This window comes from Diadema antillarum, unplaced genomic scaffold (genome assembly GCF_040938485.1).
Source record: "Diadema antillarum isolate AM-2024a unplaced genomic scaffold, OU_Dant_1.0 seq00000432_RagTag, whole genome shotgun sequence".
NCBI lineage: Eukaryota > Metazoa > Echinodermata > Echinoidea > Diadematoida > Diadematidae > Diadema > Diadema antillarum.
Window position 1 is genome coordinate 45,752 of NW_027271412.1, and position 21,057 is coordinate 66,808.

The 21,057-nt window shown below is 40.4% G+C and overlaps 1 protein-coding gene across 1 annotated transcript; it reads left to right on the forward strand.

Annotated features, from left to right (window-relative positions):
- The first annotated feature begins 181 nt into the window (after nucleotides 1-181).
- On the forward strand, nucleotides 182-19,486 carry LOC139732540 (uncharacterized). The gene is made up of 8 exons (XM_071643395.1): nucleotides 182-306; nucleotides 14,463-14,849; nucleotides 15,240-15,362; nucleotides 16,152-16,249; nucleotides 16,763-16,914; nucleotides 17,777-17,938; nucleotides 18,191-18,269; nucleotides 19,310-19,486. Exons 2-8 carry the CDS (start codon nucleotides 14,512-14,514, stop codon nucleotides 19,456-19,458), a joined length of 1,101 nt encoding a protein of 366 aa, XP_071499496.1. The 5' UTR covers nucleotides 182-306; nucleotides 14,463-14,511; the 3' UTR covers nucleotides 19,459-19,486.
- The last annotated feature ends 1,571 nt before the right edge of the window (nucleotides 19,487-21,057 follow it).

A 21,057-nucleotide genomic window follows, 5' to 3' on the forward strand; every position in this document is an offset into this window, starting at 1 on the left:
CACACACACACACACACACACACACACACACACACACACACACACACACACACACACACATGCTTGGCCCTACCACCATTCAGTCTTAGCGCCCCCTCCCCCGCCCAGCCCCTGCCCCTCCCCCCCCCCCCCCCCCACCCCACCCGCTCCGGGCGGCCGCCCCGACACCATTTGATGATCGCTCCATCAATTATTGGTGTGATCCTCCATCCATCCGGCATCCACAATCTACTACGCTCCTACATGTACACTGTGGAACTGCAGTCACGAAACTACATGGAGTCAAGATTGCAAGAATTTCAGTAGGTGAGGCATTGGTTAGATATGTGTTTCATATCATGAAAAATGGAGACGGTAGATGTTATTACTGAAGATAAGTACAGCGGACAATGCATCACACAGTCCCATGAATAGGAATAGGTGTCTGGTGTACGATATTTGCTTTCTTTACTTTTTATGCATAGACCTAGTGTTTTTTCTAGACCTCAGTGACGTGACTTAGGTCCTAGCCAATGCAATGATGCATGGCCCCATTACGCTTTATGTAAGTTCCATTTACTTGACCTGCGAGTTTTCCAATTATTTTGGTGAACAGAAGCACAAGATGTTGAAAAAGGAAGAAAAGCGGTAAAACTATTAAAAGAAAAAAGAATGGCATGAATTGCTGTCTGTGTTGTCTGTAACTGCGACCAGCCCCAACGCTACCAAGGAGCTCCCCGGGGTTATGTTGTCTTGTATAGAACTAGTTGTACTCAGTCTGGGAAATCCGCTCATGACAGTCATGTCGATGAGGGGCAGTGCAGTGTGACCAGCGAAAAACACAGGATTGTGCCTAAAATTATGCTAAATTGCCATGAAATTATGTCAGAATACTCAGATCAAGTCAACCAATTGTGGTGCTTCGGCAGCTGACTAGCAAAAAAGAAAAAGAAAAAAAGAAAAGGTCCTCACTCACATTTCTTTTTGAGCACTACAAATTATGGTGTCCGATCGGCTGACAAGCAAAAAACCAATAGAATAAAAATTCAATTGTGGTGCCCAATGGTCCTCCCATTTTTTGCTACGATTTGTGGTGCCCGATAAGCCGACAAGCAAAAAAAAAAAAGAAGAAAGAAAGGCCTCATATTTTACAAATTATAGTGCCCAATCAGCTGACAAGCAAAAAAAAAAAAAGTCCTCAACTTCTGTGCTCCCAACTGAACTGTGGCTCTCATTCGCCAAAACAAAACAAAAAACCACCAAAACGCATCTTCGCAACTTTTTAGTGTCAATTTCATCCAAAAATCGGCACACAAACTAACATTAACAAACCAAACAAAAAGAGGTACCACAGTACAAACTCCTTTCTGTAAAAATTATGCCAGAATTGTGCTAAAAACTGCCAAATTATGCCCAGCATAATGCCAGATGCTGAAACGTCTAAAATTATACCAGAAAGCATAATTATGCCAGCTCTGGCAACGTTGATGAGGGGGATCGGGACTCCTCTCCCCCACATGAGCACCCCTGCACTGGAGTGCTAATGAGGCCCTCGGCCCGGGATGCTCATGGGACCTCCTCTTCACTTCTCATCCATCTTACATCAGACATATAAATTGTCGCATATTCGCACAGTGGTGATTTTTTTGTTTTTGTTTTTTTTTGTTACACACACATCTCCACCCTCCGTGATGAAAAGAACAAAAAAAAAACTATGTCATTTTGACAAAAATCAAGTTTTAATCAACCGATATGCAGCGACCCACTGAGGAATGGCAGCAGGTTCGGTCAATGCAGGGCTGCTGCACCTATCAACCTGGTCTGACTTGAAATTTTCTGTGTTTTTTTTTCTGCTCTCAGAGCTCTCCACGCATGCATCAGCCCCATGAAACTGAAGTCTGACATCATTTTACAAATATTTGTAAAGAGAAAAGTAAAATCTAAATGAACCTGATCTTGTTCACACATTCCGAATTACTATTCCACACTGATAGAGTAAGTGGGTACTCCAATTTGTCAGCAGAATAATCACTTTGTAGGTACTGTAAAAGTGGAAATTTTCGTGGTGTTGAAATTTTTGTGCATTTCGCACAACCAGAAACTAGCACGGAAATTAAGGCACGTGAATATTTTTGCATGCTATACGTTCCAGTGGATGATGTCTTGATTCCGCAGAATTAAAAACATGCGAAAATCTTCTCACCCGGCCAAGCGCGAAAATATCCACTTTCACAGTATTACAGTTTATTTTCTTTGTGAATTCCGCTGTCCACCAGCCTTTTGGCACCTTTCGTGCAAGTGTCCCGTGGCATTCAGCGCAGACAGCGCGCAAGCCATGCACGCTGTGGGATTTTCAGATCGAGCTTGCGCATGCACGGCAAGAGATTTCTGTACATAGCATTTTATTGCATGGCTTGCGCGCTGTGATACTCAGATGAGCACAAGACCCCCCAGGGTCTCATGTTTACTGTATAATGTACCACAGCAAAGAATCAAGTGAGGTTTTGACACAATTTTATTTAAACTATTTTTTTCCACAATTTTATGTATACAAAAGATTGTTTGTAAAAGAAAAAGAATACTAAACAGCTGAATATGAAACAATATGATTTTTGTTTTCATTCTGTGCTAAAATCTCTGTAGTATTGTAAATATAAACAAAGACATTAAATACACCATGGAAAGACACACATAGAAGGGAGGTGACATAAATTATTTCACAATCAAACCAAGTATCCTTTAAATAACTCATGATCATAAAGTACAGGGATCACAGAATAAAGGAAAGTGAAACTCTGATAGTTCTCCAGGAATTGTTTTAAACAGTGAGGCCCGAATTCACAAAGGTGGTACAATATGAAACCATGGTTTAAACCATGGACAAAGACCGTAGTTTTGTATGGGGCGCCAAATGTCGCATGGCCTATTTCATTACGAAATCAGTCATTTCGTCGACGAAATGATCATTTCGTCAACGTAATGTTAACATTTCATAATGAAATGAACATTTCATCAATGAAATCGATGAAATGACTGATTTCGTAACGAAATCGGCCATGAGACACTTGGTGCCCCATACAAAACTACGGTATTTGTCTGTGGTTTAAAGCATGGTTTCAATTGTTCCACCTTCTTGAATTTGGGCCTAAGTGGGTATGTTTATAGTGTATCATGGTGTAAGAGTCCATACAATCATACACACAAAAAAGAAGATATTATTCCCATTTAACTTTAAAGGTCCTGTTTACCTTTGGGAGCAGTTATTTAAAAAATGTTCAAGATGTCACATTTGATGCATATGTGTAGGTCAGTTATATCACAAAACATCCTACCATCTAAGAACTTTGCAATAGAACCTAAAATATATGGAGATATCACTATTTTTCTCAATAAACCGTGTAGACGGTTTAGTCTGGAAACATTCTTATCATAACCATTGTTCACATTTTGTGTATTTAACAATACTTAACACTGATTATACTAATTCAAGTTTTACATTGGTTGTTTCTATCTCTAATACACATTTTGGAACTACTTTGAAACATTTGTATGCTGGGTTTTTATTTTATCTGCAAATGGTAAATTATGCCTTTAAGCAGCAGGGAGGTGGGACAAGGAGGGAGTTGCGAAGAGTTCTTCAGTCCTATGTGCTATGCCTGCCACCAACTCTGTTTAGTTTCATTTTCTTTGTAATGAAATTACCACTGCTCTGCTTTGTGATCATTGCAAATTATGTGCTGTTACACCGGTGCTATCACACATATTCTAGTGACAGCCAGCACAATGGCATGCATAGGGTCTATGGGATTTATTTTACACAAGTTTCTGTAGGAGGAGAGCAGCAATGTAAGTATTAAAGGGGAAATCCAGTCCAAAAATAAGTTAGTCTGATAAAAAAAAAGTAAAATCTTACGAGTACAACAGTGAAAATTTGACTGAAATCAGATGAAAAGTAAGGAAGTTATGATATTTTAAGTTTTGCTTATTTCTGCAAAACAGTTCGTGTATAGGGGATATGCAAATGAGTGAGCTGACCATGTCATGCCCTCACAATTTTACATTGATCGTGTACAAAAAAAGACAAAAATTCAATGTTTTTGTCATTGAAGTTTGAAACATGATGTTATTCCTGGTTGAATAACTTCAGAATGGTGATCAGTTAATTAATAGGATTTGAGCCTCAGGCATAATTGTGTTTGAATGAAAAACTGGAAATTTCAAAATTTTATGTACAAACTCTATGGCAAGTTGTGAGGGGATGACATGCTCACTTTGCCATATGCATATTCATATTGACCGTTCAAGAACTGTTTCCTCAAAACTTAGTGAAACTTTGAAATGTCATAACTTCCTTATTTTTCAATCGATTTTGATCAAAACTTTACTGTTGAACTCAAAATATTTCATTCTTTCTTATCAGACTAACTTATATTTGGACTTGATTTCCCCTTTAAACCAGAGATATTCACAAGGTATCTTCCCAAATTGCCAGAAATGTTCATACAGGTGCCTCCCATTATAACAAAAACAAACACATTCAGTTTTCTGTGATAAGTCTTGTAATGTTTGATGAGAGAGTCAAAATGATCATCTTAAAGGGGATGGCTAGTAACTGATCAGTGGGAATCAGTGGGAATGCTGAGGGATGATTGTTCCAGTCCTTGTGGGATTTATTTAAGAGTACATTATATATCTACTGTTGTGTGAAAATTATTTGCTTCAGAACGGTCTCATATTCAAGTAATGTGCAGATTAATGCCCCGTCACTGACCAGGGACGCTTACCTGGAAACATTAAACTGCACATTACTTGAATATGAGACCATTCTGAAGCAAATAATTTTCACGCAAGAATAGATATATAGTGTACTCTTAAATGAATCCCACAAGGATTGAAACAATCACCCTCCAGCATTCCCACTGATTCCCACTGATCAGTTACTAGCCATCCCCTTTAAGTAGTCATTGACACCTTTTACTGTTGTTGTTGATAATGCACAGACAGAACACAGTGAATGATGGCAATTGATTGCATAGCAGCAGGTCTTCTCCTCTTCCGGTTGGAGTACAATCCATGATATGGTGTATTTTCTTACTCATAGGCCTACCAACCAGGGGCGGATCCAGGAATTCTGTAAAGGGGGGGGGGGGGGGGGGTGACTAATATTTTTTTCTTTTTATTTCTTTTGTTTTTTACGAAAAATAAAGGGGGGGGGGCGTGCGCCAGTTGCGCCCCCCTCTGGATCCACCACTGCTAACTGACTAGTCTGGTGATTTTTCTACTAGTATTTTGGGTGGTCCACTTTACCAGGTTTAGCACCCAGCCACCCTGCTCTTTGCAACAAACTAATGAAGTGGGATCTTTTACATGCATGGGATGTGATACTCTCACACATGGGATCTGTTTTTATGTCATACCTAAAGGATATAACACGCTGTAATAATGCTGTAACACGCATTTCCCATAGACACTTAGCTGAGTATACTCAGGACCAGTCTTCAGTTGGTTAAATACAATTGTATAGAGTAAAATCAAACAGTCAACGATGTGTAGGTTCTCATCACAATTACCAGTATATAAATGCACAAGGTCCAGAGTGTCACTTAGAAAAAGAAAAAAAAAAGAAAAAAAGGTGCATACTGTTGCAGCTGTACTTTACACATTGAAAGTTATTCGTTGTCAGACTGACTGTACCCCCAACTGTTTGAGCTCATGGGTAAACTCTCAGGTAAATTTTGTGGCCTGAGACATATTCTACCAGAACAGAATGTAGAGATTAAACTCTCCTTGAAGATAAAAGTAAAGAAGGAAAATTCCCAGAAATGATAATGCAGGATGGTAAAAGAGACCACTAAGTTGTTCTGCGATCACTTCCTTTATTATTATATTTTCTTTAACAGAAACCTCTACTTTGCTTTCTCTGTTTTGTTGTAAATTCGTAATTCAGACATGCACAATTACCCTTTTTGCAGGTGAAGGGTTGAACTTCCAATGTAATATGAAAGATGATTTCATGCCCTCGTAAATTGTGATTTTTTTTAATGAAATCATGTAAATGCTTTCTTTGAAGTTTGCATAAGCCAAAGTCGCATTCGGTCAAATTTTTCCTGATGTCAAAGCAGGTCAAAGTGAATTCTCAGACCAAAATATAGAGATTGTGTTTACTACAATGTCTAAATGATGAATATGACCTCAGTAGCATTTTATCCTCTAGCCATATACTGTAAACGTGGAAATTTTCGCGTTACATTAATTTTCGCGGATTTCGCGCTACGCTCGGCTAGCGCGAATTCAAAAACGCGCGAATATATCTTCACAATTTTCTACGCACATTTTGAACGGGATGAATTGTGTGCGCTTCATCGATGATACTGCTACGTAGTACAATGTACAGGCATGTTTACGCTACTAGTACTGTGCGAAGAGACGATACCCTAGATTGCTGTGTACTGTAGCATGCATGTGTGCACCGCACGCATCGATGCTACAGTCCCCCGTGGCCGTGACTACGGTATTAGAGTCACAGCTGTACTACGTATTTGAGTGCTTGTACTCGCAGTCGAGCCGCTCGCTACGTCGCTTGTCGTACGCTGGCATAGCAAGCTTTATACAACACCTCAGAATGATGTCGAATTGTGATTGGCCAAGAACATGTCACATGACATTCAATAGAAAATACCTATCAAACTCAATGAGAGTGACAGCCATACAATAGGCCCCTGGTATGGGCCTATAGCACGGCTCGAAGGTACTATAGCACGGCTTCGCGGGGGGCTACTAATGCATGGCCGCTCACAGAGTTCTTTGGCTCACACCCGTAGCAAAGCGCCAGCAAACTACATTGTACAGTGTACGTGCTGGCCGGCTGCGCTGCGCTGCCGGTAAGTCTCACAGACCAGGCGCGGCGGAGTATACTGCAACGTTAACGTATACGCGCAGTTACTTTACCTAGCTAGTTGCATGTATCGCGGCCTGTATACACCTAGCGGTACTGCTGTGTTTTTACTTTTGACTCTGATCTGCTACGTGGACCACAGTGATCCCAACATCACGACTTCATTTCAAGTTGAGAAACCGTAATTTGATTATTTTTCTGTGTTTTTATACAAAATCATTTTCGGAAATAGACAAAGTCTAGACCTACTACTAGATCTACCGACATCTCAGATCGACCTAACAGCCAGGCCTAACTCGATCTAACGTTAGCGTAGAATGGGTATAGACCCTGCGGAGTTCGTGATTCCTGTGACTGTGTGGTCGAATCATGACGAGTGTTTGAAAGCAGTACACAGGGTGGTTTACAATTCTCTGCCTAATTGTTACATTTATTTTTGGGCCTTCCTGAGTTGGCGGTCACTAATTTTGTATTGTGATTGTGGACAAGGTGTTGTATAAAACGAATAATTTATGATTTTGTTCGTGCATTGGGGCACGTAATACCGCACTCGGCGCGAGATTCGCCACTGGTCTATTCAACGCGGCGCTACGCGCCTTGTTGAATAGACCAGTGGCTCATCTCGCGCCTCGTGCGATATTCGTGCCCTATGCACTCACAACTCATAAATTATTCGTATAATGTAGCAGAGGCTTTGGATGAAATCAGTGAATGTGTACTACAGTAAAGTAACCTGCTGCGGAGCGCGAATTTAAGAACCCGCGAATACGTTTTCGAGCCGCTCAGCGCGAAAAATCAATCGCGCGAAAATATTGACGTTTACAGTAGGTATGATCTGCACTGAGTTGACCACATTCGTGAGTGGTGTCGAAAATTTCCTTTTTTTCACTACATTATATTCATTATTGATCTCTTCTTGTTTGGGGGGGGGGGGGGTGGGGGGAGCCGAATGAAGGATTAGGAGAAAGTAGATGGGATATCGTAGATTGTATTAATTCTGTGCCATTAAAGGAAAAGTCCACCTTCATATACATAAGGATGAGAGAATGCAGCAATATTAGTAGAACACATCAGTGAAAGTTTGAGGAAATTTGGACAATCCGTTCAAAAGTTACGAATATTTTAAGTATCTGCGCAGTGACTGCTTGAAGAGAAGACTACTACAGTGTATGATGTCACATGCGTACAACTATATAAAGGAAAATAAAAAGAGAATTTCACAAAACTTTACTTTTTGAATAGAGTGCACATTTATTCGACTTGCTACTGACGTATGTAACTTAAGGGTAATGTTATTCTCCCTGCCTTCTGAAAGAGAGAAGTCGAGTGTTCTTTTGTTATGCGGGAAAAATGGAAATATGTTGAATTTTCTTTATTCTTTCTTTATATCGTTGTACTCATGTGACATCACAAGCTATAGTAGTCTTTTCATCCAGCCGTGACTGAGAAGAAACTTCAAAAATTCATAACTTTTTAACGGATTGTCCGATTTTGCTCAAACTCTCACTGATGTGTTCTACTAATATTGCTGCATTCACTCAACCCACATGTCTATGAAGGTGAACTTGTCCTTTAAGAAATAGGCATAAGTGTTTCATTGCAATGCTAAGTACACATTTGTAGTGTAAAGGTGACTCCTGACTTGCCGTTTTCTTCATGACATAGTTTTTCGGCATTCATCTTCTGCTCACTTAGAGAGATTTATAGGCTTCGTAGGCTATTACTGCTGCATGCAAGTCATACAGAGAGAAGAGGGGTTCCAGGAGAAACCCTATCACACCCCCCTCTGATTTCCCAAAGTACTCCATGAAGATGGACAAGACACTATTGTATAAGCTGTCTCCAACCCAATTGCCCATATTCAACACCATTGTGTAGATCAAGCACACGGCGGCCCACTTTCTGTGCCGAGCCTCTCGCAGGTCTTGGCGTTGGACCACTATCAGGAAGAAGGTCATCAGGAAAACTCTGGCGAGTGAAGTAACCGAAGAGATGGCAACGAAAGTATATTGGCTGATTGTTTGCACTGACAGACTTTGATGTCTTTCTTTGAGAAGGCTGACTGTACAGATGAAACTCAGGAGGTAAAAGAAGTAGATTCCACATGAGCAGACTAAGAGCATCAAATCATGTCCCTCGAGGAGACCAAGTTCATGCGAAATGCCACTCTTAGGTCGAAATTCAGGGAAGCACTTTGTAATGCGAATGTGGTAGATGCACAGCAAAATGAATGGCAAGGTGTAGGAAATGGAGACTAAATCTACAAGGGTAATTGTGAGGAAGTTCTGATTATTGATGGTGATTTGCCACCAGATGATTGCCCCTAATAATGTGACAGCTAACAGGGCGATGACATACTTCAAATAAATCTTGTTTGCTCTGTTGCTTCTGGACCCTGATTGGTGGTGGCAGGGCTGGCCTTTCAAATACAAGGAAAGTCTCTCGGGGACACAAGCATTTCGGTCTTCGATTAACTCGAACACCACTTCTGTGCTGTTGGAAGTAAGTGATGTGGGTAATGCTAACAGCCATTTAGGAAAGATGATAGCTGCTCCATTGATGCCAAATTCAACATAGAGGGGTCGTGCAAATTGCCTTATACTGGCAAAAGACTCTGCATGGGTGCTGTTGTGTTGGCATGGAGATAAGGGATGTGGAGGTGGGTCAAGAAACTTGTAGGCAAACAGGAAGTTCAGACGTCGCAAGGCCGACCAGAAATACAAGCTGAATGCCACCGCAAGGAAATAACACAGGAGTGGCTTGTCTGTGAATACTGCATCGTGAAGTTTGGTCAGGAAAATTAAGGTTGTACAGATGGACAGAATGTAGCAGGCGTCAAGGAGAGCTTGGATGACCAGGTTATCCATGGGGCCACTGCCCTCAGAAAAACAGATGCACATCTCCACAAAGTCACACCCAACGCACACAATGCACAGGAAACCAAATATCTTAAAGACAGAAAGAATTGATTTATGCTGAGGAAAAAAACGGGGATGGTCTGATGCTCTTGGAGTTATCTGATCATGTGCCAAATCTTTATTGCAAGGCACTGTGTCAGATGTTAGATATGGTTTTGTACAAGTCATCAATGTAGAATCTTTTGTTGGTCCCACCAGCGAATTCGTGGCAAGTTTCTTGGAGCATTTCATGTGAGATGGTCTTTGTCCATTGAGAAGCATTTCTGAGGTGCACTTGTGTCTATCAACTTTGGTTGGATGTGGTAAATGTTGCAATTCAGCAGGATGTGTTAGTGATGTTTCTGCCCACTCGGATTCAGAATGACTGATATTGAGAGTTAAAGCGGCAGCTGCATGGGAGGCACAGGAGTTTCTTTGTCCTGAACAAGATGATGGCAGAGACTGGGTTTCAGGAGTTCGGGAGAAGCAGCTGCTGGCAGCACCAACTGGAGAACAATGACCCCTACTGGTGGGACCAGGTCTTGAGTGCGACTGCTCGCAGGAACCGTAGCTTGGAGAAGGGTGCGCGAGTCCTTGACTGCCAATCGATTGTATCCTTGATGGTGCAGCTGAATGTTGGCTGCAGGAGACGAGAATCTGTGCACAGTGTTGGCACTCCATTGGCCAAAAGATGGTCTGCTCCGTGTGCAGTTTTGCCTTGTGCCAGAGGAGCCACATGGAGATCAGGCTGACGATGAACATAGATGCGCTGAGGATGATCTGCCCCACGATGTAGAGGTAGTTGTCTTCGGGCATCGTTTGAAGCGGGATGTGTGGTGTGAAGGAGAACCACACCCCTAGAGTACTCACCAAACACATCACCAGAGCACTCGTGAATTTACACTTCGCAAGGACTATTTGACTGTTGGCCATGTTCAGGAATTAAATGTCCAAGGGTAATCCAGGCGTTTTAACTGATGGAAAACAAGAAATCCAGTGAGAGCAGTCTCCAGAACACACCGTCCACCACATGCATAGTAGAGCTGCATTGAGTCAGCCAAGCATATTGATACAGGTTGTTTAACCTCTAACTACTCATCAAAGCTCGGTTTCACATGTATACTGTGGTCTGCTTCAAATGTAATCAATGTGGATTAGCATACCGGGTAATTGCAGTAGAAAGTAAAAGTGCTTGAGATTGGTGGATCGATGAGCGTGGGAGAAGGCTTTCCGATGAAGTGGTCACAAGACCCATATCATTAAAGAAAATTAACAACAATGCAGATGTACACCTGATTTCCTCATCCTCATTCTTGGACAAATTGTCCATACTCTCTGTTTGGCCTATTGCTCATTCAGGGCACATGATCCCGCACTGGAGCTCAGTTTAAAGGGAGAAAGTGTGAGATTAAAGGGATGATGGTACAGTTTTTGTTTAGATGGGGCTGCAGGTTTCCAACTTTTGTGTGTATGTGTGTTTATGAGACAATGAGAAACCTCTTACAAAATATTAAAGAGCATGTAACTCTTAAAGGAATCCAAAGTTATTTGATGGACATTGGTCTTGAAATGACTGAGATATCCAGAAAAGCGATCCTAATAGAATGTGACGGGCCACGACTTTTATTAGGATCTCTTTGTTTTACCTTGTTTTTGGATATCTCAGTCATTTCAAAACCGATTCTCATCAAACATAAACTTTCAATTTCCCTTGGAATTGTATGCATTTTAACATTTCATAAAGTGGTTTCTAAATATCTCGCAAAACATTAAATGCTTAATCCTCACCTCAACCAATACTATACTATCTCTTTAAAGGGTGTGTACAGTTCTGGTCAAGGTGAGGATTTAGCTATTAACATTTTGCGAGATGTTCAGAAACCACTTTATGAGATGTCAAAGAGTATGCAATTCTAAGGGGTATCAAAAGTTTAGTTGATGAAAATCAGTTTTGAAATGGCTGAGATATCCAAAAACAAGGTGAAACAAAGAGATCCTAAAGGCGTGGCCTGTCACCTTTTATTATTATCACTTTTTTGAATATCTCAGCCATTTGAAAACCAATTTTCATCAAATAAACATTGAATCTTTCTTAAAATTACATGCTCTTTCATATTTCATAAGAGGTTTCTCATTATCTCATTTAGGAATGTTCAAAACATGAATTCCCACCTCAACCAGTACTATACAGTCCCTTTGATATAACGCAAACAGTCTGGTGCTGTACTTATACTTGTACAGCAACATGCCTTCAGATATCATGGAAGCCGAGCTGTCAGAACATTATGTGGTTGTTACAATGCAGGGTGTGTGAGTTTTTCCCCCTGCAAGAGTGCATTTTAACAAAAGCAATTCTCATGTTAAAGTAGTCACATAATTTCAGCTTTATATTGAAATATTTGGTAGATTTGTTCAAGTATTTCACTTCTTTTAGGATGAATTTCCCGAAGTGGCAAAATTAATTTCCTTGAAAATCAGCTGTACTTCAGATTCATTTTTGTCTTTCAAATTTTACAAAGTGTTTATGGCGCCTAATCTCATAACAACAACAACCACAGAAATATCAAACACGTAATTAGTTGGCAAGGCATGTCTTCACGTGAAATTCAGAATGTCCACCATGGATGCAGTGAATACTGTGAATCCCCATTGTCTCTTTTTCTAAAATTTTATGCAAACACACTCAGTGAGAGAAAGTCTTCTGTAATGAAGGTGAAAGTGATAAAGTGTCCTATTAAAGTGGATAGACCCAGGTGAGAATATGACAAGTTATTCAAGTTGAATAACATTTAAGCTGAATAACTGATACTTTTCAAGTGTGTAAATTGAGATTGATCACTCAGATCATGTTTAGATACAACTGTATATGCATGTCACATAACTGCTCAAGAGGTTGCACACATATGTTGAGAAAACTATTCCTCAATAGTAAACATCACTCAATTAGAATTTCCTAAATTTATTCACCTACAGACAAAGGTTCGATTTTTGTGGTTTTCTTCAAATGTGCTTCTGAACAGATCACTTCTTCTGTCTCAGAGAGTCTCAGAAAATGTCTCAGAAAATATCAAGAAGGAATTGTGTCTGTACAGAAAACATGACATTTTGTGACATTTTGTTTACAAGTCAAGAGAGGACATTCTGTGAGCAACCCATTGCACCTGTGACTCAGAAAATCAGTCTTGATGTGCCTTCAAGACACAAATGATGTATGAATAAAAGCCTGAAATTTCGCAATCAACAAAATGTGGGCAGAAATATAAAACAACTCTGTAAGCATCTTATTCAGGCAAAATATTTTGTCACAACATTGACCTTACCCCTGGTACTTTTTATGCCTCCGCCACGAAGTGGTGCCGGAGGCATTATGTTTTCGGGTTGTCCGTCCGTCCTTCTGTCCGTAATCAATTTTGTGGACAGCGTAACTAAAAGACTGTTTGAAGTATCCTAATGAAACTTGGCATGTATATGTATGAGTGGGCAAAGTTGTGCCCATCAACTTGTAAGATGGACATGCTCAAGGTCAAAAGGTCAAGGTCAAATGCTCAAAATTTCACTATTTCCCCCATATCCATGCAATGCCTGAAGGTATTTTATTGAAACTTAGTGTATATATGAACTACCAAATAAAGATTCCCCAGAGAGAGTTTCGGGTCATGAGGTCAAAGGTCAAGTCAAAATGTTGAATTTTCACATTTTTCTCCATATCTCACAAATGGTTTAAGGTATCTTCATGGAAGTTAGTGTGTATGAATGTACTGACTGGCCTAGGGAATTTAGGGGTCATGGGTCACAGGTCATGGGCCAGAGGTCAAGGTCAACTCCTCAAATTGTCACTTCTTCCCTCATATTTATGCAATGTCTGCAGGATTTTTCTTGAAACTTGATATATACACGTATATTACCCAATAGAGATTCTGTGGGAAGTTTCTTGCCAAACGGGCAAAGGTCAAGTGAAAGTGCTAAATTTCACTTCTTCCTCCCTATCTCGAATATTTTTGCATGTTCTACCTGACAGTGATTCTCTTGGGAACTTTAGGGTCATAAGGTCAAAGATCAAGGGTCAAAGGCCAGGTTTAAATGGTAGTATTTTACCATTTAATACTGAAATTACACTTTTTCTCCATACCTTGAAAATTACTCATTGGATAAACTTATGAAAGGGTCAGAAGTCAAGTAAAAATCCTCAAATCCCAAATACATGTACTCTTAGACAATTTAGCCATTCATCCAAGTAAACCTAGTTCAAGGAAAGTGAAGATTCAGCACATTTGTGACAAATCTGTCATTTTAATATTTTGCCAGTTATGTGAAACTGTCATCACACATTGTGAAGACATTGTACTATGGACCTATTAGGAGAACCATGCATTATGGCGGAGGCGTACCAGTCGCCGTAGCGACATTTCTAGTTGTATTTGCTATAATACTGTAAAAGTGGTTTCTTTCGCGTACAGAAACTTTCGCGGTTTCCATTGGTGCTGACTTTTTCGCGTGTGTTTAAATTCATGGTCGGTAATGATAGCGTTGTAACAAGCGACGAGTTCAAAACATTTTCGCGTGATGTTAAATTTGCAGTTCAACCTCAAAGCGCGAAAGGCGCGAAAATAAAAACAAAGCGAAAGAAACCACTTTTACAGTAGTCACTACACGTGTATCAACAATTTTATCACCTCTGGCTCTCCTTTCAGGTTGCAGATCCCCATTGTCATGGCAGCCAATTTCTCCGATTGTATGTAGATGAGGAGGGACATGGAGCGCCTCCATACAGCCGTTCAGAAGGGTGACTTGGCACAGGTTGTCAAACTCTCCGCCTCGGCAGTGGCAGACGGCCGAGTGTCGGGTGAGCTCTTGGAGGCAGCCAACCCCAGGTCCGGGGACCGTGCCCTCCACCTGGCAGCCCGTCATGGGCGCCTGGCGATCCTGGAATATCTCAAGGATGCGGGCGTCGACCTGGAGAGCGCTAATCTGGACGGGAAGCGGGCCCTGCATGAATCTTCGGCAATGGGTCATGTGGAGTGTGTGGACTTTCTTCTCCAACAGAAGGTGCATGTTGATCCTCTGAAGAGAGCCGATTGGTAGGAAGAAACTGAACTTGTATTTATACACATATTATACTGTATACAACTCTGCAAAGGGATTAAATTCAAGATCAAGAACCTCAGTGACATAAAGAGAAATCAGCATTTTCTTGTTTGGAAGAAAAGTTAGCGATCTCCAACCTTTGAGATGATATACAGCACATTTACATTTTTTTGATATTTTGGTGAGCTGTTAATTTCCCAACTTGCAAAATATAGCATATTCTTTTGTTGTTATGGTTGTAATGAAAAAGTTTCAGTATGTGTCTGATGCATCTGGATGGAATGGTATCCTGGAATACCCGGGTCAATTGGTTCTTTGTAGCTTTATATGTGTGCCTTGTACTCATCCTTCTGCAAAATGTGCATCCTATCCCTACAACCCAGGACTCCTCTCCATCTTGCTTGCACAAAGGACAGTCTGGAGGTTGTGGAGCGTTTGCTCGGTGGTGGCGTCGATCCAAGTCTGCGCAACAAAGACGGCTGGAATGCCTTTCACATTGCAAGCAGGTAATCCTGAAGGGCAGTGATATTTTTCTTTTATGCGAGTCAAAATTTCTGACAGTTTATGATTGATCAGTTGATGCCCTATATGCCCTAATAGAATATGGTGTGATCATAAGTTGATGAAAATGATGAGGTTGACATTGTCATTTTGCAGGGCAGTCTTGTCATCATTGGTATTACTGCTCCCCCTGACTGCCTTACCATTAATAATGATCATCCTAGCAGTACTAGAAATATTCGTAAAGACACCCTCATAAGAGCAGTCATTACCGGTACTTCAGGAATTCTTGCTGAAGAATGTGGGACTCTCTCCATTAGTCCCCATTCTACAGTCCCCCCTAGCTCCATTTTACCAAACATGGTAGTGTTCTTTCAGTGGTACATGTACCAGTACCAAGAATCATTTCCACTGTAATTGTTGTTGCTTCAGAAATGTGTCGTATTTATTTATTTATTTTTTGGGGGTGGGGTGGGCATGGGTAATAAGAATATTGTGATGAATCTTCAGGTGTCACCCTGATTGGTCTGGTGAAAATGTTCATCTCCACAGCTGCAGGGAATAATTTTCAAATTCAAATTTGATTAGCAATTTCAGCTGATTAAAAATATCTTCAATGATATCCTGTACACTTCTATATAACAAAACTGCTACACAAAAGTTAGTTTGTGTAAAAAAAAAGTTAGTGGTGTAAAAATGCATTGCAAATTGCTATGCGATACCAGGAAAATTATTCCCTGAGCTGTCATTCAATAGTTCTGTTTCCTCCTGATTTTGTACATGGTGCATTGCAGAGAGGGCCATGTTGACATTCTGAGCATCCTTCTCAACCACAGCAGCAACTTGTGGGATACCATAAGCAAGAATGGTCGCACACCACTGCACACAGCGGGTGAGTAAAATTAGCCAATGAATAATAGATACGTCAGTCTCAGAGGTGAATACCAGAATGTTGGCAAAGAAAATACACTTTGTATTACTGTAAAAGTGGATGTATTCGTGCGACTATTTTTTTTTTTTTGCGCTCAGCCGGTTAAAAAGAGTTTAGCGTGTTTTAATTCTGCAGAATCAAGACATCAACTACTGCAAGACATGGCAAGCAAAAATATTCCTGTGCTTTTATTTTTGCTCTAGCTTCTGGTTGCGCGAAGTGCGCGAAAATTTCACCACTGCAAAAATGTCTACTTTTACGGTACTCTGTGCATGCATGAAGCACCGTCTGCCTTTATTATGATGGACATCTTGAGAGAAAATAGTGGCGGATTGACAGACTTGCAACTTATCAGAGATTAACAAAAATGCAGGTTACCTCCATCTCAAGCTCTCGCTTGATCTTTATTGAAGCTTCATTAACATTAAATGATAAAGTACATGGTGTTCTCTGTTTCTATCCGTTGGATACCAGCATTGCATGGGTGTGTGGAGGCAGTGGAGCTGATGCTGGAGAGATGTGGATATTTGGTGGACCAGCAGGATAGCTGTGGCAGCACTCCCCTCATGGATGCCCTCCGGGCTGGCTACGTCAACGTTGCGCAGATCCTCATTGACAGACACGGGGTGAATAGGAGATTTCTCTGTGCTGTTGAAGAGTCCGAAGTTTAAAGGGACTGTACAGTACTGGTTGAGGTGGGGATTCATGTTTTGAACATTCTTAAGTGAGATAATGAGAAACCTCTTATGAAATATGAAAGAGCATGTAATTTTAAGAAGGATTCAATGTTCATTTGATGAAAATTGGTTTTCAAATGGCTGAGATATCCAAAAGAGGTGATAATAATAAAAGGTGACAGGCCACGCCTTTTATTAGGATCTCTTTTTTTCACCTTGTTTTTGGATATCTCAGCCATTTCAAATCTGATTTTCATCAAATAAACTTTTGATACCCCTTAGAATTGCATGCTCTTTGACATCTCATAGAGTGCTTCCTGAATATCTCGCAAAATGTTAAAAGCTAAATCCTCACCTCGACCAAAACTGTACACACCCTTTAATTGTGAACACTCATGACCCTTAACCTTTTAAAGTGCCATTCCTTTCACCATCTTCATGTTTGGGAATATATTGGCGAAACACAAATTTAGCTGTGATAGAAATTATGGAGTCAGTCCTTTGACATAGTAGACATTAAACTTGCAAAAAGTAGCCATCTGTGAGTTGTCATAAGTTTCTTGCAAAATTGAAATATGCTATCAACTGTGCATTGAACTTTTATTTCATTGTGCCTGCTCAGGAAATACTCTGATAATACATTTTAACTATATAATATGGTCATTTTTGTTTTCTTTTTTTTTTGGGGGGGGGGGGGAGGGGAGGGAGGGGGGGCTATACAGATAAACATGCTCATAACAAATGGAGTAGGTGTTGAATTTCAGTTTCTCATAGTGCCAAGTCCTGTTTCTGTTTACATAATGTTTCCCAGGCCAGTCTCACCAAGACGGATATTCTTGGACGGCAAGCAATCCATCTGGTCGCTCAGGCAGGTAACCAGAGGTCACTGAACTTCCTTGTCAGGCAACATCAGGTGGCAGTGGACACACTCACATCTCCCGGGGGACACACTCCTATGCATCTTGCAGCAAAGGTATACATTTCATTCGTTATGTAGGGTTGTTTTTTTTTTTGAGGGTGGTTTTGCATCATAGCAGACAGACTGTTCGCTCACTTTGATTTTTAAGCTAGTGTCACATTGTTTAGAATGTGTTCAACATTTCCCAACTGCAGTTATAGACGGTGATTTCTAAACTGAAATTATGGACAGTGTTTTCAAAACTGCAGTTATGGACAGTGGTTTCCACGGTAACATAAATTGCACTTTCTTCGTTGATGCTGGCAGGAAGGGCAAGACCACCTCATTGAAGATCTTCTCTCTCTTGGCGCAGATGCTAATGTGGTTGACAGCAAAGGCAGAACGGGTAAGTACTGCAAAATTCAAAATTTAGGATTTATTTTGTGAATGTTGCCAACCAAAAATTTTCATCAAATCATGCCATGTAACTCTGTCCAAGGAATTTTCAAGATGTTATTTTTTTTTTCCACCTCCATCAAGGCAAGAATACGTCTTGTGTATGACAAAATGTAAACAAGGTTAAAGCCAAGTGATAGATTTTGATCTTAGAGCTTATGAAGCAAATGACATTACAATGTACTGTCACAAGGCCACACTTTTACCATTTTGTCTGAGAGGACATCATATTACAATTTGATGACCTTGCATTTCTTTTGTTACTCTAATGCCTGTACATTCTATACAGTGGACTGTTTGTTCTTCACTGCATTTTTCTTTTTTGTTTTTTGTTTGTTTTTAAAGATAAATCTGCCAGTGACCTACTTTGTACCTTTATTGTTGAGTACAGTTGAGGAAGTGACCAGATATAGTACTTTCGTAATTCTGCCTATTTGTCCCTAACCACATGAAAATAAAAGCATCTCAGATACAGGAACAGTATAGGCAAAAGAAAAAACAAGGAAAAACCTGAAGATCAAGATGTTATAAATCAAAGACTAACAATCATATCTTTCATGGATTCTTGGGTACATCATTACGTGCATAATCTTTTACAAGTTGTTACAATTGTGAAAAGTGTGAACATTTCCATGATCAACATTTCTGCATAGACTGCAAATCTTTTCTGTTTCAATGAATACTAATGTAAAACCAAAAAACATAGGCAGTATGAAACTTTTGCAAAGTGGAACCGATGACTTTTTTCGTGGCATGAATTTTTCCCAAATTGCTGACAATGATGGTGTACAGTATTGTAATCATATTCAGTGCATTGTGTAGACAAAGACTTTTGTGTGTATTTTATTTTCATGGGTCTCAACTCCTTGCGAAATTTGCAAAAGTTTCATGCATGCGAAATTTTATGGTTTTACAGCAACTAAAAGCTAAAGCTTGTAGAAATGTGACATTTATTTATCAGTGACCCACTCTCTGTTTGACCTTTTCCAGCCCTCCACATTGCTGCTGGGTGCCAACATTGCAACTGTGTTCGAGTCCTCCTTGAGCACAATGCACAAATCCTCAAAGACCACAGCGGCAAGCTTGCAAAAGAGCTTGCCAGACAGAGCGAGGTCATCGCCCTCTTTGATGGAACTTGATGCCAGCTGAAACAATGCATATGCATGTTCATTGTTCTTTGAATATTCATTAACCTTCCCCATGGAGAGATTGATGTGATTCAATATGATTGTAGCTGTGTCCGGGTCCTCCTGGAGCAAAATGCACAACTCCGAAGAGACCACAGTGGCAAGCTTGCAAAAGAGCTTGCCAAAAAAAGTGAGGTCGTAACCCTCTTTGATGCCAACTGGAATAAATTGGTGCATATATGCATGTTTGGCATGCATTGAATATTCATGAACCCTCCTCATGGAGAGATTGATGTGATTCAATATGATTTGATATGATTGTAGCTGTGTCCAGGTCCTCCTGGAGCAAAATGCACAACTCCTCAGAGACGAGAGTGGCAAGCTTGTGAAAGAACTTGCCAGATGGAGCGCGGTCATGGCCCCATGTGACAAAACTTGATACCAGTTAAAGTAATTTGTATACAGCATGTGATGAATATTCATGAAGTCTCCAGCATGTGATGAATATTCATGAAGTCTCACAATGATATGCCTTCTTTGAATTGATGTAAAGTTATTTGATTAATGCAACTGCTGAAGGAGTACTCAATGCTTGTAAGCTAGCAACTCTCTGGACTGACTGGCTGAAAATTCCCTCCGAAAGAATTTGCCAGACAGAGCGAGGTTGTTACCCCCTCGGATGGAACTTCATACTGGCTAAAATAATGCATATGACATGCATGAATATTCCTGAAGTTGGGCACAAGAGAGGGAGATGTAAGTTAGGCACAAGAGAGGGTGGTGTACATCACACAGAGGTTATTATTAGGGACTGATGGTCTTGTAATTTGCTTGGTGAGATGTATTTTAGGCTTTAAGTACTTACCCAATGTTGTTACGCCTGGAATGTGATGGAACATGTGCAATTATACACTCACCGCTCGAGGAAAGTGCAGTGCTTGTATGAGACAGTCACCGTGGCTGACGACTAGGTGGCCGCAGAAATCGAAAAGTCCCATTTGAGACATTGTTACCAAGTCATTTAAAGCTGGCAGCTACCACACAAGGATAGCTGTCAGATTTGTTTTGATATCCAACAAGGACAAAAAATTCCTTTTTGCGGCAAGCATGACATTTCATATTTGCATGCTTGCTTGCCAGCATGTTGAGAAACTGAAACTAAAGCATACTTTGCATAATTTGTCTTTTGTTTAAATATGTTTTTCATCTTATGACCAATGCATTATGTTCTTTATTTTCTTCTTCCTTTCGTGTCATTTCACTCCTCTGATGAGCAGAGTGAGATACACATATGTTGATTTTCTCATCAATCTGTAATTGACTTTGTGCATAATGAAAGACCCCCCACTGACCAAAGGGTGTGAAGTTCAAAGGTCAAAAATGTAATCATTTATCCTTTATGAGGTAATATGAAAAAGAGGGGAAACAGGATGATTCCCTTGACTGCTGAAGTATAAGTAAGATCCAGTGCAAATGAAGTGTCAAGAGACCTGATGTAACAGAAAGCCTGCACAACTTTAAAGCAAGATATTTTCGCAGCATGAAATGTTCGCGAATTTGAGCTTTGCATTATGAAATATGTGTAAATTGCCACTGGCATTTAATGCATGT

What these genes read in the sequence shown, in the direction of transcription:
- LOC139732540 (XM_071643395.1), top strand. Translation starts at nt 14,512, where the DNA reads ATGAGGAGGGACATGGAGCGCCTCCATACAGCCGTTCAGAAGGGTGAC. An exon ending in CCTCTGAAGAGAGCCGATTG is followed by an intron (nt 14,850 to 15,239) that starts GTAGGAAGAAAC and finishes CCTACAACCCAG; the next exon opens with GACTCCTCTCCATCTTGCTT. An exon ending in TGACAGCAAAGGCAGAACGG is followed by an intron (nt 18,270 to 19,309) that starts GTAAGTACTGCA and finishes GACCTTTTCCAG; the next exon opens with CCCTCCACATTGCTGCTGGG.